This window comes from Acomys russatus, chromosome 16 (genome assembly GCF_903995435.1).
Source record: "Acomys russatus chromosome 16, mAcoRus1.1, whole genome shotgun sequence".
NCBI lineage: Eukaryota > Metazoa > Chordata > Mammalia > Rodentia > Muridae > Acomys > Acomys russatus.
The window spans coordinates 42,127,653-42,145,650 of NC_067152.1; the positions used below are offsets into that span (position 1 = coordinate 42,127,653).

The following is a 17,998-nucleotide window of genomic DNA, read 5'->3' on the forward strand; positions in this document are numbered from 1 at the left end:
TAGGATCCTGAGCTTTGGCCGGGCACGGTGGCTCATGCCTGCAATCCCAGTACTTCTGAGGCAGAAGCAGAAGAACTGACAGTTTGAGGCCAGCCTGGTCTACTTAAGAAGACTCTGTCTCAGACAGACAATCAGACAATCAAAGGGCCATGCTCCAAATTTAAAAGATTTTAAAGTAAAGACGGTAGAACAGGTAAGTCATTCTTTAAGAAGCAATTCATGGGCCAGCAAGATGGCCCTATGGGCGAAAGCACTTGCTGCCAAGCCTGACAGCAGTGTCCCATCCCAAGAACCCACACAAGTGGAAAGAAAACCAACTCCTGTAAGCTGCCTTCTGCCCTCCATGTTGAGTGTGGCGGCATGTGCGTCCCCCAGACCCACCACATACACATAAAAACAATCCCCAATGAATAAATGTGATAAAATAGATGATTCCTGCTACTTATCTCCAACATCATCAGTGTAAGTTGTTTATAATTCTCAGCCTGGCCATTCATAGGAAAACTCTTTTATGCCAGGTAATAACCTGTAAGGAATGCACCGCTCCATAATTAAGTAGGAAGCAAGAGTTCAGCAAGAGGATTTAGGGACTGGTCTCTAACAAAATACGGAAAGGGGTAATTTTCAGTAAATAGACTTGCACTGTCCAGACCAGCAGATCAAGACTGATCAACAGTGGGTCAAGGAACACCGTGATACTATGTAAACAATGATACAAGGAATATGTCTGCAATGATACAGCATTGTTCAAAAATCTGTGGGGCTGGAGAGATGGCTCAGAGGTTAAAAGCACCGGATATTCTTCCAGAGATCCTGAGTTCAATTCCCAGCAACCACATGATGGCTCATAACCATCTATAATGAGATCTGGTGCCCTCTTCTGGCAGGCATGCATATATGCAGGCAGAACATTGTATACATAATAAATAAATAAATAAATCTTTTTTTAAAAAAATCTGTGCTGGGCAGTGGTGGCATACACCTTTAATCCCAGCACTCCGGAGGCAGAGGCAGGTGGATCACTATGAGTTCCAGGCCAGCCTGGTCTACAAAGTGAGTCCAGGACAGCCAAGGCTACACAGAGAAACCTGTCTGGAAAAACAAAACAAAAACCACAAAACTGTGACGCTGAAGGTATGGTAGGACACACCTCTAATGCCAGCACTCAGAAACCAGGGGCAGGCAGATCTCTGTGACCTCAAGACCAGCCTGGTCTACAGAGTGAGACTGTTTAAATAAAAAATGTTTAAAAATCTGTAACTAGGACTTTGAAATAGAAAAACAGGTGTGTGTTGGTTTAGACAAGTTGTTTTACCCTAGCAAACCTCCATTTCCTTATGAATAAAATATATAATAGGAAGTTATCTGATAATTTATGAGATTAAAATTTGTATTTTTTTCCCCTCAAGACAGGGTTTCTCTGTGTAGCCTTGGCTGTCCTTGACTTGCGGCATAGTCCAGGCTGGCCTAGAACTCACAGAGATCCATCTGCTTCTGCCTACCTGAGTGCTGGGATTAAATGGGTGTGCCACCATACCCAGCATGAGATTAAATTTTGTATTAATCAATATCCAGTAAAAAGGGGCCAGTGAGAAAGCGCAGTGCGTAGTCACCAAATGCCAAAGGCAATGACCTCAGTGAATTCAATCCCTAGGACCCACATGGAAGGGGAAAGTCCTTTAACCTCTTCTTGAATATGCAGTGCATACATGTGCACACAACATAAAGTGAGACATTTTATTTTAAAAAATTGTTTTTGGTTTTTCTCTGTGTAGCCTTGGCTGTTCTGGACTCACTTTGTAGACCAGGCTGGCCTCGAACTCACAGTGATCCACCTGCCTCTGCCTCCAGAGTGCTGGGATTAAAGGCATGCGCCATCACACCTGGCTTTAAAATTATTTTTACAAAGCTAGGCATGAGCCTGGCCTGGTGGCGCATACCTATAATCCCAGCACTCTGGGAGGCAGAGGCAGAGGCAGAGGCCAGCAGATCTCTGTAAGTTCAAGGCCAGCCTGGTCTACAAAGTAATTCCAGAACAGCCAGGGCTACACAGAGAAACTGTGTGTTAAAACACCCCTACTCCCCAGAATTATTTGTAAAAACACTTAAGTTTTCCCCATTGAAAATACCTGGGAGTAGATAAGTGTCTGCTTAATGTCAGATGAGGAACAGTACACTCCCAATTCTGCAATTCACTCCATTTGCTGTGCTTTTTTTTTGTTTTATTTTGTTTTTTGAGACAGGGTTTCTCTGTGTAGCCATGGCTGTCCTAAACTCGATTTGTAGATCAGGCTGGCCTCGAACTCACAGCGATCCACCTGCCTCTGCCTCCCAAGTGCCGCCCAGCTTGCTCTGCTGCTTTTATACAGTGAAGCTGCAACTTTGCTGCAAAGTAAAAGACAATTCATTCACCAGGCGAGGTGGCGCATGCCTTTAATCCCAGCACTCGGGAGGCAGAGGCAGGCAGATCATTTTGAGTTAGAGACCAGCCTGGTCTACAAAATAAGTCCTGGACAGCCAGGTGGTTACACAGAGAAACCCTGTCTCAAAAAACAAAACAAAAAAAGAAAGAAAAAACAGAAAAGAAAGAAAAAAATGTACTATATCTTTAAAAATAAAAAAATTGCTGGGTGTGGTCATACATGTAATCCCAGCATTCAGAAGACAGAGAGAGAGGGATCACAAGTTCAAAGCCTGAGTGGGCACCCAAAAAAGAAAAAAAGGAGGAAAATTAACCAAAATTTTCTTTGAAATGCAGTATCAGTAAGTACAGTTTCCCGTAAAGGACCCACCAGCAACAGGAAACGGGTGAGAGTGCGCTGGTTTCAGTATGTTTCAAAGACATTTCGAGGAAATTCCTGCAGCCAGATGCTTTGAGGCTTGTCTGCTGCACTCCTCTCTCAGCATCACCTACACCACATGGCGCCTTCACCTGCGCTTCTGTAAAAGTGTCAGCACTCAGCTTCCTACCTTCCTCTGTGTGTGTGTGTGTGTGTGTGTGTGTGTGAGAGAGAGAGAGAGAGAGAGAGAGAGGAAGAGAGAGAGAGAGAGAGAGAGAGAGAGAGAGAGAGAGAGAGAGAGAGAGAGAGCGCTGCTGTGGGACATTGTGAGCTCCAGGGGAAAACCCATTTTGATCTTATCTCTGTGCCACCTGTGTGATGAGATCAGCAGGTGCAGAAATACATGCTGAAGAGTGACTGCGTGAGTGACCAGGTCTCCAAAAGAGTAGTGTGTGCCCCAGCATGACTCACTACACTGTGAATACCTGCCTCTCAGGCACATATGTACAACTAACACTCACAAACATAACTGGGAAAAGAAAGGTCACCAAGCAGTTTTGTTTTATGTGACAAGGTTGTGCTGTGCAGCCTGGTTGGCCTGGAACTCACTCTGTAGACCAGGCTGGTCTCAAACTCACAGCGATCCACCTGCCTCTGCCTCCCAAATGCTGGGATTACAGGTATGCACCATTGACCCTGGCTTGGTACTTGGTATTTCTTAAGATAATTGATTTAATAATCTAAGTGTGACACCAGACGCCAGGTCAGAACCTTGTCTGTGTTCTCTCACTGACTTGGTAGAGGACACACAGACAAGTCATTATAAATGTCTCTGGACATCAGTGTCTCCATCTGTAGAACAAGATTTACAGCCCTTGTCTATCTTATAGGGAAACTGAGACCAAATAAAGGTATGCCACAAAAATATAGGCTAGCATCAGTGATGAACAGTGATGACATCACTCTCAGTAATGAATTCTACTTGGAATGCCTGTTTTGTTCTTCTGATTATTTTTTTCTCTTTCATAATGCCACTCTGAGGTTCCCCCCTACATGTGTGAATACTCACACATATATACATAATTAAAAATAACAAAAATACCCAAGTGGTGGTGGTACATGCCTTTAATCTCAGCACTTGAGAGGCAGAGGCAGGTAGATCTCTGAGTTTGAGGCCAGCCTGGTGTACAAAGTTAGCCCAGGATAGCCAGGGCTACACCTAAATAAATAAATAAATCTTTAAAAAAGAATATGCAAACGGAATATAAGCAACTAAATAAAATAAAAGCAATTAAATCCCAAAGCCCTTGGAGTAAATGCAATTAGAATATACTTTACTTTGCTGTGACACTGTAGAGATTATGCTTTCCCAGAACACTGGAATTGAGCCTTTGGAACTGAGAAGCCACCCTCCAACAGAGATATAAATTCCAACTCTTGTCAGGTGTATTGGTGGTGCACGCCTTTAACCCCAGCACTCAGAAGTCTGTGAGTCCAGGCCAGCCAGGACTACACAGTAAGAGACTCTATTTCAAAAGAGAGAAAGAAACATAATGTCTTTTTTTTTTTTTAACTTTTTAAATTTATCATGTATACAATGTTCATCCTGCATATACACCTGCAGGCCAGAAGAGGGCACCAGATTTCACTATAAATGGTTGTGAGCCACCATGTGGTTGTGGGAATTGAACTCAGGAGCTTTGGAAGAACAGCCGGTGCTCTTAACCTCTGAGTCATCTCTCTAGCCCCGGAAGATAGTGTCTTAGTTGGGGTTCCTATGACTGTGATTAAGCCATGACCAAAAGCAATTTGTGGAGGAAAAGGTTTATTTTATCTTACAACTGTCAGACTGAGGAAAGTCATGTGATAAGGGCATTTTCTCAATAGAGGTTTTGCTCCCCAGATAACTCCAGATTGTGTTAAGCTGACAAACAAACAAAAATAAATAAAAAATAGCTACACAGAGAAACCCTGTCTCGAAAAACCAAAAAAAAAAAAAAAAAAAAAAAAAAAAAAAAAAAAAAAATTAAAATAAATAAATAAAAAATAAAGCCAAAGTGTCCACACCCACAACCTTAAGCCACGTCTCCTTTCCTGTCCCTCAGGTACTGGCAGCCATGGATCTGTTGCCTATCCTCATAGCTCAGCTCTCTGCAGATGACAAGACACATCTTTTCCAACGTTTAGATAAAATAGCCCAAGGCCCCATTTGGAAGGCACAGAGCACTGTGCACTGAGCAGCCAGGGGTACACTAGGAGAAGCAGGGGAGCCAGTTAGATGGTAGAGTATCACCACAGCCTGGGATGGCTCTGTGGGCTCCACTGAACGTAGAAGTCCTTCGGTGAGACGGGAAGCAGGTCAATGCAAAGACAAAAATGTCTCCACAGGTAATGCAAGTTTCCTGTCCTTTTTAATATAACCCTAGCCCTATGTAATGAGACTTTTTATTTCCTTCTCTCCCTACCCGGCAAATTTTGATTTCTTAAAAAAAAAACAAAACAAAACCCCAGTTATGGGGCTGAAGAGATGGCTCAGCGGTCAAGAGCACTGACTGCTCTTTCAAAGGACCCAGGTTCAATTCCCAGCACTCACATGGCAACTCACAACTGTCTGTAACTCCAAGATCTGACACCCTTTCATTGACATACATGCAGGCAAAACATCAATGCACATAAAATAAAAACAAAAAATATTTTAAAAACCCAGTTATATTATGTAAATATATTTTCATTTTAATCCTAGGTGTGGGATATGGGGCTGCTTCAGACTGTCCACAGCAGCTGGCTATAATGGGTTTTGTGCTCTGGCAGGAGCATGATTTTTGCCAGCTGCAGATAATTTAATTCTGGGAACTCTCTCTCTCTCTGTCTCTCTGTCTCTCTCTCTCTCTCTCTGTCTCTCTGTCTCTCTGTCTCTCTCTCTCTCTCTGTGTGTGTGTATTACCCCTCCCCCCACAAAAGGGTATCTCTGTGTAGCCTTGGCTGTCCTGAACTTGCTTTTTGTAGACCAGGCTGGCCTTGAACTCACAGCTATCCACCTGCCTCTGCCTCTCTGAGTGCTGGGATTACAGGCGTGTGTCACCGTGCCTGGCTTCTAATTCTGGGAACCTTTAAAAGAGTATAAATGGGAGAACCCCAAGAGGGCCTGCTGCCCCTAGTGCTGCTTTTGCTATTGCTGGACTGCTGGTTGCTGGATTGCTGGTTGCTGGTATTCTGATGATGAAGGTTGGACGCCTCTACTCAGCAGGAAGTAGTCTAAAGAGGTCTACACCCCTTTCCCCGCTAACCTCTTTCTCACCTGCCTAGTATTCAGGGGTTGGAGGGGTTGAGATGGAGAAAGGTGGTAGAAATAGGAACCCAAATAAAGTAGCCAAAAGCCCCAGTACAGCCCTAGGGAGGTGAAGACAGATCAGCAGATGAAGGTAAGCCTTGGCATGAGATCCTGTCAACAAACAAAAAAACTTAAAGAAAACATCAATTACTGTAGCTAGCTAGAAGCTAATACAGATTAAATTCCTTTTTTTTCTTTTCTTAAACAGGGTTCCTTGGATGCCCTAGAACTCACTCTGTAGACCAGGCTGTCCTAGAATTTACAAAGATCTACCTGCTTCTGCCTCCCCAGTCCTAGGACTAAAGACATGTGACACATGCAGGCTCAGATTAAACTTCTTTCTTTCTTTCTTTCTTTCTTTTTTTTTTTGAGACAGGGTTTCTCTGTGTAGCTTTGGCTGTCCTGGAACTAGCTCTGTAGACCAGGCTGGTCTTGAACTCACAGAGATCTGCCTGCCTCTGCCTCCCTGAGTGCTGGGATTAAAGGCATGCACTACCTGGCCAGATTAACTTTCTGCTACACTAAGTAGCCTGAGTTTCTGTGGAGCACTCTCCCCTGTGAGATTTGACATGGCCACACTGCCTTATTTTCTGGCTAATGAAACACTACATCTCACCAAACTCTGCAAAACCCCCCAAGTGTCCTGTACAGCCGTGGCCTAACCCAGATTGAAGCTCATTAAGTTTAAGAATGTGAAAGAGAGGCAAGGAAGCAGCTTGTGGCAAGACTGAACCCATGTCAACTGCACGCTATTGTCTATTAGTAACACAGCAGAAAATGGAACACAGCCACTGAAAATCGGATGCAAAATCTTATAGAAGGAAAATCCGTGTCCTGTACTTTGGAAGCCTACCCCATATTGTTTATTGGTTCCCCAATACAGGCAATAAACTATGTATAATTTACATTTTAAATTAGATGTATGCGGGGCTAACTCTGAAGTTCGAGGCGTGGCTTGGAGAGGCAGTCCAAACTGTGAAGTTAAGCAGGGTTTCTCAGCTCCCACACACAGATCTGAAACGTGAGAGCTGGGCATGTAGAAGGCCGTGCAGCCACCGCAGCAGCTAACACCTGCTTGCATGTGTGTGCCTGATTTACGCTAAAAGGACTGTACAGGAATTTAAAATGTCTAAGAAAAAAATCAACACTCAGGGGAGACTGGGAGAGGAAGTGATCACAGGCCTGTGTGAAGAGGAAAGACAAGGGAGAAGTGGCCGGAGCCAGATTCAGACACTCTGCCTGGACATGGTACTGTGAGACTAGGAGTCTGAGGCCGGAGGAGCAACAAGCTCAGAGCAAAACCAAACACCAGTGGTTTCTGCAGAGGATCCACTGTGGGGGAGGGGTGCGAGAGGTGGTGGGCCCCTGGCCTTCTGTAAGATTTCCTGCAAGGTGAAGGGAGACTGCAGCCATGCTACTTAACACGGTGGTTGGTTTGATGTCTCTGCAACAGAAGGCATAGGGGAGATGGTTACAGGCAGACTGGAGTGGACAGCGGTTATTAAAAGCCATCCATGCCTCCAAAGGGGAAGGGCAGCCTCAGAGATGACAGGCAACAATGTACAGGCGACTGTGACAGCCAGACATCCTCCTCTGGAGGCAGGGAAACAACACCTCCTGCAGGCACAAGGCAGTACTAAAGAGCTGCAGAACTCAGGCTGCACACCGATAATCCCAGATCCTGGGAGGCCAAGGCAAGAGTTCAAGGCCACCTGAGCTATATAAGGAGATCCTGGCTCAAAAGAAAACAATCGCAATTAACGTGGCTTAGTTAATTGGATCTAGCCTACCTTACACGCAAGACACAGCACAGAATTACAGATGTGGTGGGGTGCATACCTGTCATCTCAGCTTTGGCAGGTTGGCAGGAGGAGCAGGAGTTCAAGGGAGCTGCAGGCGAACCTGAGGTACCAGAAACGACAGACAGGCAGACAGGCAGACAGGCAGGCAGACAAGACAGGCGGACAGGCAGGCAGGCAGGCAGATGGGGAGCAGGAGTGATATAAGAAAGGGTCAGAGTTAAGCACCTGCTGGGCTCAGTAGGAATGGAGTGAACTCTAAGACCTGAGGTGGAAACAGGGGGGACAGTTACTGGAAAACCACAAAGCCAGATCCGCAGGCTCGCAGGGCCTGGGAAGGACCACTCCTTCCCTCTGCAGGAAATGGAGGGACCTGCCCTCACCCTTCTCTCCTTTGCATGAGGCCTATACAATAAGTGTGACACCTGATACGGCAATACCTGCCCTACAGACCTGTCTGCTTGCCCTCCTGGCCACCCCACCATAACTAGGCTCACATATCAGCAAGAGAGGAGGGTTTTGTTTTTTAAATGTCAGAAGTGCTGAGGGAGCTGAATAATATATCTCGGCAGGCCCGGAAGGGTTGGGAAATGTGATGACTCTTTGGAGGAACATTCAAAAGCCTATCTACACGGAGGAGGAACAGCATGCTAGAACGGGCCTGCCATGTAAGCCAGGAGCTTCCCCGCTCGCTATATCCTTTGGGAGGGCCCAGAAGACGCTCTAGTCGCTACAGCCGAGATTGTACCCTCCTCTCAGTCATCAGCACAGGTCCATCCCTCTATTCGCCAGTGCACTCTTCATTCCTACTGAGACCCAGGGTCTTATTTGGATGACTGGTCACCTGTATTTGTCCTCACACCCCACAAATCACTTATATCACCAGAATGCATCTTAGTTGATACTACTGGTGAGGAGCTGAAGAGATGGCTTGGCTGTTTAGAGAATTTGTTCCGGCCGAGGACCTGGGTTCAGTTCCTAGCATACACATGATGGCTCGCAGCTGTCTGTGACTCCACCCTGTCTTCTGGCCTCTAAGGGTACTATATGCATGTGGCCCACTCATACATCTAAAATAAAAATATCTCAAAAGAAAATAATAACTAGGGCTGGAGAGATGGCTCAGTGGTTAAGAGCACTGCCTGCTCTCCCAAAGGTCCTGAGTTCAATTCCCAGCAACCACATGGTGGCTCACAACCATCTATAATGTGCTCTGATGCTCTCTTCTGGCGCACAGGTGTACATGCAGACAGAACACTGTATACATAATAATAAATAAATAAATCTTTAAAAAAAAGAAAAGAATACTGACTGAATTGCCCAGGTCCATAGGAAAGAAGTCCAAAACTCTTAGGAGAGCATGGCAGCTTCTGTCTGACCCTCCTCTGGGGGGGGGGGGGTCATGTCCTAGCTGCAGGACAAGTTGCCTGTGGCAGGGACTGCACTGTGCCTCTGCACCTCTAGAGCCGCGAGTACCAGGGAGGTTCCACAGAATAATAGTGGAACAAGGGTGTGGATGAGACCACTGAGTCAGTGCTCTGACCACAGAGAGGAGCAAGGGATTGACAGTTGTCTGAGTGTAATGATCATAAAAGGAAATTATCTCCTCATCCAGTGGAAAAGTAAGAAAAGAACAGATGGCTCAGCAATTAAGAATGCTTACTGCATGTCTGGCGGCGCACACCTTTAATCCCAGCACTCAGGAGGCAGAGGCAGGTGGATCGCTGTGAGTTTGAGGCCAGCCTGGTCTACAAAGGGAGTCCAAGACTGCCAAGGCTACACAGAGAGACCCTGTCTTGAAAGAAACAAAACAAAACAACAACAAAGACTGTTTACTGCTCTTCCAGAGAACCTGAGTCTGGCTTCCAGCACACGCATGAAGCAGCTCACAGCTGCCTGTAACTATAGCTGTAAAAGATCTGATGCCCTCTCCTGTCCTCCGTGGGCACTGCACTCATACAGACATACACATATACATAATTAAAATTAATAATAAAAATGAATGTTAGAAAAGACAGAACAGCCAGGCTGGTGGTGCTCACCTTTAATCCCAGCACAGGCAGAGGCATGTAGATCACTGTGAGCTCCAGGCCAGCCTGGTCTACAAAGTGAGTCTAGGAGAGCCAAGGCTACACAGAGAAACCCTGTCTCAAAAAAACAAAAAGAAAAAAAAGAAAAAAAAAAAAAAAGAAGAAAAGAAAGGAGAGAACAAAGAAGGCAGAAAGTGTTCTGAGACAAAGCCTGCGCTGTAGCTCACAGCACCTCTAACTCGCAGTAATTGTCCTGCTCTGGCCTCCTGTGTGTGCCTGGACTACAGGAGTGAGCCACCATCAGATGCCCAACAAACGTGTGGATCTCTCTCAGTCATGGCTTGCTAGTAAATATACCGAGACATCTCCTTCCAAGTTTAGGGTTAGTGTGTCTGGTTTTAAAAAACAAAAAAACAACTAAGATTATTTTCTTCCTTTCTGAGGCCTGGTAACTGAGCATCACCTTAATCTACTCATGATGCCGGTCAGTGCAAAACACAGCTGGTACAGTATTCACAGCCCTCCAAACATGGGCCCAGCTTCACCCCTAAGCACGCCCCAATCCAATCCTCACAGAGCACTCTGCTCTGGAAGCCGCAGGGCACTGCTCCTGCTCTGTGCTTCCTCCCGCTGCTAGTAATTCACCTCAATGCCCAGCTCTCCCTCCCTAGACATCCTGCTCAAGCCCCTGGGTAGCTCTCAGATGCCCTCGCTCTAGAAAGCAGGCACCTAGTCTGTGTCTACTCCCCACAGCACTGACTCAGCGCATCGCGGTGAGGGTGAGCCTGCTTACTTAGCCCTGCTTTCGGCAGGAATATAAAATGACTCTCCTTCTATCTCCCTGTCTCCAACCCTCACTCCCACACGTTCTGTGCAAAGCCCTACTTCACAGAGTAACACACTAGTAGCTTCCTTTCACCAACTTGCTCTAAGATGGGCACTGTGGTAAAATCCAATAGTTTTACCTACTTAGAAAACTGGGGCAGGAATCACTTGAGTTCAGAGGCAAAAGACCAACTTAAGCAACATAGCGAGACCGCACGTTAAGCCTGATGATGGGAATTTGATCTCTGGCACCCACAGTGGAAGGAGAAAACCAATTCCTGAAAACTATCCTCTGACCTTCATATGTGTGCAGAGTACGCAGGCAGAAGAGGTAATTTAAAAAGAGAAAGAATGAAAGGAAGGAAGAGAGGGAGGAAAGAAAGAAAACCTTGTCTCTCGCTGGCTATGGCGGCACACCTTTAAAACCAGCAAGGCTCAGGCGTTCAAGGTCAGCCTCTGCCACACAGCAAGTCTGAAGCCAGACCGTGCTACACGAGACTGTCTGTTACAGCAGTGTTAGTAGCCTTGCTCTTGCTCTTGTCTGGAGGTGCAGCTCAAGGGTAGAATACTGGCTTGGCAGGGCGTGGCCCTGAGCTCCAGCCCCAGCAGTGTAAAACTAGGATGCACTCCCCTGCACACATGCTAATAAGATCATACAATTGCAGACATTGCATTTAGTACAACTTTGGACACATCTCTAAAGGAGAGGAAAGCAACACACAGAAACACACACACACACACACACACACACACACACACGCACACACACACACACACACACGCACACACACACACACACGCGTGCCCTCCTTAGTTCATACTGCCCTTGCTGCAGAGAGCATAAGGAGCAAGTGAAGAAAGAGGCCCACTTCAGAGCACACGGTATGGTGCAAACTGTCAGGATTGGACTAAGACGCAGCAGCTCCATCGCCAACAAGAGGGACATGATGTGGACTCCTGGCTACAAGCAGAGGAGAGAAGGAAGGCACTGCAGATGGGCAATCCTGACTGACTGGGTGACTTAAAGCTTTAACGGTTTGCCTCAGCAGACAGTCTGAGCACGGGAAGGACAAGCGGCCCCTGCTCTGCCTGCGCTTCCCAGGCAGGCGTGGCCTTTACTGTGCACTTCTCCACTGTGGTCCCCAGAGGCCTTCAGAACCCCGGGCATCACTTAATACAGCACTGGAGAAGCCCGGAGTGGGGGTGCACACTTATAACCCCACCTCTTTGGGGATAATGCAGGAGGATCTTGAGTTTGAGGCCAACCTGGGCTACATAGGAAAATCCTGCCAAAAACAAACAACAAACAAAAATAAAACACCCACCCAGGACCCTGAACCCAATGTATGTGCCAAGGGTGCAGCTCAACACTGGATGGCTTACTTCACATGCATGAGGCCACATGTTTAACATGTAGCATTGTAAACATAAGCGGAAGAACAGTAAAGTAAAGCTACAGGGGACCCACCCACCCACCCACAGGGAGCAGCAGCTGAAGAAACCACTGGCTGAAAGGTTGGGCCAGTTCAGCTGTCACTGTTCCAGGCCGCTTTCCATCCAGCAATGCGAAGGCATCTTCCAAGCATTACATTCCTCCAAGGTCAGAACCAAGCCCACTTTATAAGTGCATAACCTGAGACCTACGAAGGTCACAGAATTTAGTGACACGATAAAATAAGACTTCAAATTCTGATTCCCACTCTCTTCAGGCACCTTTCTGTACATACATACGCTGGCTTATCCAAATCCAACCTGAAGACCTGATTAACAATTTGCCTTGAAGGAATAACTAAGTGGTGGAGCCCTAGCACTCCAGTAAAGGCAAAGGGAAGACTGTTCAGCTGCCCATCAGAAATGACAGGAAGTACCTGTTAAACCCTACAAACCCCAGGAGCCAAGAGGTCTGTGGCATTTATATTTCAATATGACAATTCATTTCAACACATTTCTCTGCCTCCCTGACCCCTCCCCCTCTCTGAAGGAGGAGCAGGAACAGGAAGAGGAGGAGGAGCAGGAGGAAGAAGAGGAGGAGGAGTGGCTCTTGTCCTCTGCTGAATGGCTTTAAAAGGCTGTCTTCTCTGCTCTGTAACCTGATGCTCACTAGCTGACACCCAGCTCTGTCACTTGAGAATCAAGTCAGTTCTTAGAACTAAAGCTTGCTGTCTGCTCTCAGTTTCAGGGTGTCCCCAGTCAAACATAAAGAGCATCCATGGCAGAGCCCATGAGGGCAGCTCAGCAGGTGGAATTACAAACCATATCGCTTGCTCTCTGAGGGAATGCTCCAGGAGGGCACGGCAATTCTTGGGCCCTTTTAGATCTCAACCAAACCCACAAATGCTCTTGCTAACAAATGGTTCATGACCAGGATGTGGAAAAGATGGGGTATGCCCGATCTTACGTCAAAAGTGGCAGAGCACTGAGGCTGTGAAGAGGCAGTGAGGTTCAGGCTCTGGCTCCCTTCCAGGCTTGGCAATCTTAAGCTCTTGGCCTCTGTTCACTGGTTATGTGAGTGCCTTTCTCACTGGGCTGAGGACAAAATGAGATAACATACATGTAGTGCTTACAACAACCAGGCTGGTGAGGGTTTGATACCTGTTACAGCAAACGGCACGTAGAGAGAGGAAGGAGACACATGCTGCATTTATCCTCTACACTGTTCTGTTTAATTTAGAGACAGTGTCTCACATCATAGCCCAGTCTGGACTCACAGCAATTCTCCTGCCTCAGCATCCCAAGTGCTGGAGTTATTTATTTATTTGTTCATTTGTTTTTTTAAGACAGGGCTTCTTTCTGTAGCCCTGGTTGTCCTGGAACTTGCTCTGTAGACCGGGCTGGATTCACAGAATCTACCTGCCTCCGCCTCCCTAGTGCTTGGGATTAAAGGTGAGTGCCACCACCACTGGGCCCAAGTGCTGGAGTTATAGGAGTGTGCCACCATAGCTGGCTGGTTTCGGTTTCTTGAAACAGTGACCCAGACTGGCCTCAAACTTGACATCCTCCCACTTCAGCCTCTTAAGTGCCAAATTACAGGCACAAGCCCCCACTTCCAACTTAGTATGATTAAAAACAAAATCTCTCTTCAACATTAAAAATACTTAATAAATGCTACAAAAACCAACAAGAACATCCATGTCAACACTCCCTTGGGGAAAGCCTCATACTTAAGGTCAAGGCTGCTACCTAGTAATTCGGGAGATGCTCAGTCATTCAGTGGCCTCCACGCAGGTGTAAACAAGGTGGCTCACCTTTGGCAACAGACGCCATCGTGCCAAAGCCTAGATTAAAGAAGCTTTTGCTTATCTTTAAGTCATCTTCACAGCCATAAACAACAACACACACACACACCACACACACACACACACACACACACACACACACACACCCCTCACATCAGAGGAGAAAAGAAAGAAAGAAGCTGATGCAGGCATCGTGTCTATTTTCTAGGGCTAGTGAGGCAAGGCCCTCACTTGGGTCATGGAGACGGAGGAAGCACGCCTCCGTCTAACTGCTAAGGCAGAAGGAGCAAAAATCAAGACAGACATTTGATTGATATTACTTGGCATACCCTGATTTGAAGCAGAAGGGGTGTGTGTGTGTGTGTGTGTGTGTGTGTGTGTGTGTGTGTGTGTGTGTTCTTTTGTGGCACAGTCTGGCCTGGAACTTGCCATTTGGCCCAAACTGACCTTGTGTTCATGGAAATCTAAGTGCTGTGGTGACAGACATGCACAGCACTCCTCGCCCGCCGTACGTTTCCTTTGAAAATAGTACTATAAGGTACTATGATAGAAGAGGCTCACCCAAGGCAGAAAGGAAGAAAGCAGCCACTGTGAACACCAGCCTTTAAAGTAGAGCTCCCGGCAGAAGCCCATCACCAGGTCAACCAGGTCAACCAGGTCACTCGGCAGCCCCAAACTGCTAAAACCTTCCCTACAGGCTAAGGACGGAAGGGAGCCTCTCAGCTAACGCAGCCACTCACCTTTCTGCTCTTGTTTTGCCACAGGCCAGCGGCCTGCCTTCTTTGTTTCAGAAGGAAACAAAGCCCTGCGTCCACAGCACCTGTGTCCTTAGCCCAGTGTCCACAGCACCTACCACAGTACTGGGACAAAGCAGTTGCTCAGTAACTGTTTGCCAAGCCTACAAATGCAGGGGTGTTTTTCGACCCACACTCTGAGCCTCTCCAGGTGAGAGCCCTTTTCCCACCAGCCCAGTCAACAGTCAATTCTCAAGGCCCCACCCAAGTCCCTCTGCACAGCACACAAGCATTCCCTCGCACTCTCAGGTCCTACAGACCGCCTCACCCAGATCTTCACTCTCATCTAACATTTCCTGTTAGTGCTCTATCTGCTCCTCTAGCATGGCAGCTTTGTGACGAGAGGATCTTTACAGAAGCGGCAAGAGGCAATGGAGAGAGCTGGTTCTCAGCAGATCAACTTCTAAGACGGTGAGAAAGGGGGCTGCAGAGGTGGCTCAGAGGTTAAGAGCACTGGCTGCCCTTCCACAGGTCCTGAGTTCAATTCCTAGCAACCACAGAGTGGCTCACAGCCATCTATGAAGCAGGCATAGCCAGGTGTGGTAGTACACACCTTCACTCAGGAGGCAGAGGCAGGCGGATCTCTGTGAGTTTGAGGCCAGCCTGGGGTCAAGCAAGTCCGGGACAGTCAAGGCTACACAGAGAAACCCTGTCTCGAAAAACAAAAACAAAACAAAACAGAAAACAAAAATCAAGCAAACAAAAATAAGCAGGCATGGTAGTCCACACCTTTAATTCCAACACTCAGGAGACAGAGCCTGGTAGAGTTCTGTGAGTTCAAGGCTAGCTTGGTCTACATAATGAATTCCAGGCAGCCAGGACTACATAATAGAGACCCTATCTCAAAAAAAACAAACACAATAAAACAGGCTGGAAAGATGGCTCAGAGGTTAGAAGCACTGTCTGCCCTTCCAAGGGTCATGAGTTCAATTCCCAGCAACCACATGATGGCTCACAACCATTTATAATGAGATCTGGTGCCCTCTCCTGGCAGGAAGGAGTACATGCCAGCAGTACATGGTATACTTAATAAATAAGTAAATAAATTAATTAATTAATCTTAAAACAAACAAACAAAAAAAAGGCAGTAAAACAAAATACTCCTCTGAGGCCTGGAGAGGCAGCACTTTGCTATCACTCATGAGGCCCTAGATCCGATCTCTGGCCCTCAAGCCAGCAAGTCCTTTTCAGGTAGGTCTTCACGTGGAGAACAGTGTTTCCTCAGCTCAGAGAGCACTCAAGAGCCACTTGGCAGCTGCTCTTCCAAAGCTTCATGCAGGTGCAGAGATGGTGCTCACTAAAAGTTTACAGAGCCTAAAAGTTTACGATGTGGCCTCAGGCAGCCTATAATTCACAGCAATCCTCCTGCCTCAGCCTCCCAAGTGCTGGCATTACTTGTGTGCAACTCAAACACCAGGGAGACTTCATTTGTTTACTCAACAAACAAGTACCAAGGCTTATCGGTTTTTTGTGCCAGGCTTCGTGTTAGGTCTAGCACACAACGGTAAACATAGTCCTTGCTTTCTAAAAGATGAAAAAATAAACGGAAAGGGACAAATAAATAGGAACTGGGTGCTAAGTGCTGCAAGGGAAGAATGCAAGTGAGGGCCAGCAAAGGCTCTGGCTAAGGCTGTTTAAAGAGCTCCCCTAGGAGAAGTGTGAATCCTAGAGGAAGCTCCAAGCTCCCAAGCCTTGAGGCACCAGGACAGCTGGCTCCTGGAGACCCCTGCTGTAGCAGCAGACTTGTTTCTCACAGTCTGTTTATACTGGTCATTTGAGGCCTGAGCTGTAGGCATAGGTTATTGTGTAGTTTAAATTCTGATTTCTGTCTCAATGTTCTATAAACTCTGCTCCCCAATTGTCCCCCTGATGTGTCAATAAGGCAGTTTACAGCCAATCGATGAGCAAGGGAGAGAATAGGGCGGGACTTCCTGCCAGCCAGGGGAGGAGAGAAAAGAAGATTCTGCTGGAACAAAGAAAGAACTAAAGAGCAAGTAACTTGGGGATTGTGGCAAAGATGGAGTCAGGATAATATAGAGGGTTAAGATCAGACTTAAACTGCTCAAGACTGTGTTGTAAAGCCGGGCGGTGGTGGCACACACCTTTAATCCCCAGACTTGGGAGGCAGAGGCGGGAGGATCTCTGTGAGTTCGTGGCCAGCCTATTCTACAGAGAGAGTTCCAGGACTGCTAAAGCTGTTACACAGAGAAACCCTGTCTCGAGAAACAAAAAAAAAAAAAAAAAAAAAAAAAAGAGAAAGAAAGAAAAAAGAAAAAGATTGTGTTGTAAAGGCTTAAAAAACAAATATAAAAGTCTCGATTATTTGTGTGACAAACAAATATAAAAGTCTCAATTATTTGTGTGATAGCCGGGTTAAGAAATAAACTGAGAGAAACAAACACTGTTCTATAAAAATAACATCAACACTGAGCCCCACAGCCAGTAAAAAGATTATGCACCTACCGCCACTGGCCTATTTCCCAGGAAGTTCAGGTCGCTGTTCTCACCAAATAGGTAACCTTCCGGATGCGTGGAGTCAAACTTCTCTCCTCCCATGATGAAGTGGCTCGCAAAATAGCTGCCTGGAGAGTGACAAACAAAAGGCTTCAGACACCAGACTGGAACAAAAAAATGCTGTAGAAAAGAAGAGGTTAAGAAGCCGGGCGTGATGGCTCACGCCTTTAATCCCAGCACTCAGGAGGCAGAGGCAGGCGGATCGCTGTGAGTCAGAGGACAGCCTGGTCTACAAAGTGAGTCCAGGATGGCCAAGGCTACACAGAGAAACCCTGTCTCGAAAAACCAAAAAAAAAAAAAAAAAAAAAAAAAAAAAAAGAAGAAGAAGAGGTTAAGACTTCCAACAAAGAATCAGATACATTTCTTCTGATTTCAGACCCTGGCACTAAATCAGCAAACCATATCAGACGACCCAAAACTACAAGGAGACTACTTCTGTTCTTGGAACATAACAGGCCTCAGTCCTTATCCTGATCTAAAATATATCAGTCAAAGGCAAGAAAGTCCATGGATGCCCACTAATGAGCGGACCTGTGTGTATGTTGCTACTGACTATTTGTTTGGTTATTATCTCATATTCTCTCTCATTCTCTCTCTCTGTGTGCGTGCGCGTGTGTGTGTGCGTGTGCGTGTGCGTGCGTGTGTGTGTGTGTGTGTGTGTGTGTGTGCGTGCACGCCAGAGGTCGATA

General features: G+C 46.6%; 1 protein-coding gene across 2 annotated transcripts in view; it reads right to left on the reverse strand.

Moving 5' to 3' along the window:
- Positions 1-17,998, reverse strand: part of Rnf157 (ring finger protein 157) — a 72,296-nt gene that overhangs the window by 35,428 nt on the left and 18,870 nt on the right. For both annotated transcript variants that reach the window (XM_051159081.1, XM_051159082.1), the window contains exon 2: positions 17,259-17,377. In XM_051159081.1, the coding sequence (XP_051015038.1) occupies positions 17,259-17,377 (119 nt within the window). The remainder of the gene's footprint in view (positions 1-17,258; positions 17,378-17,998) is intronic.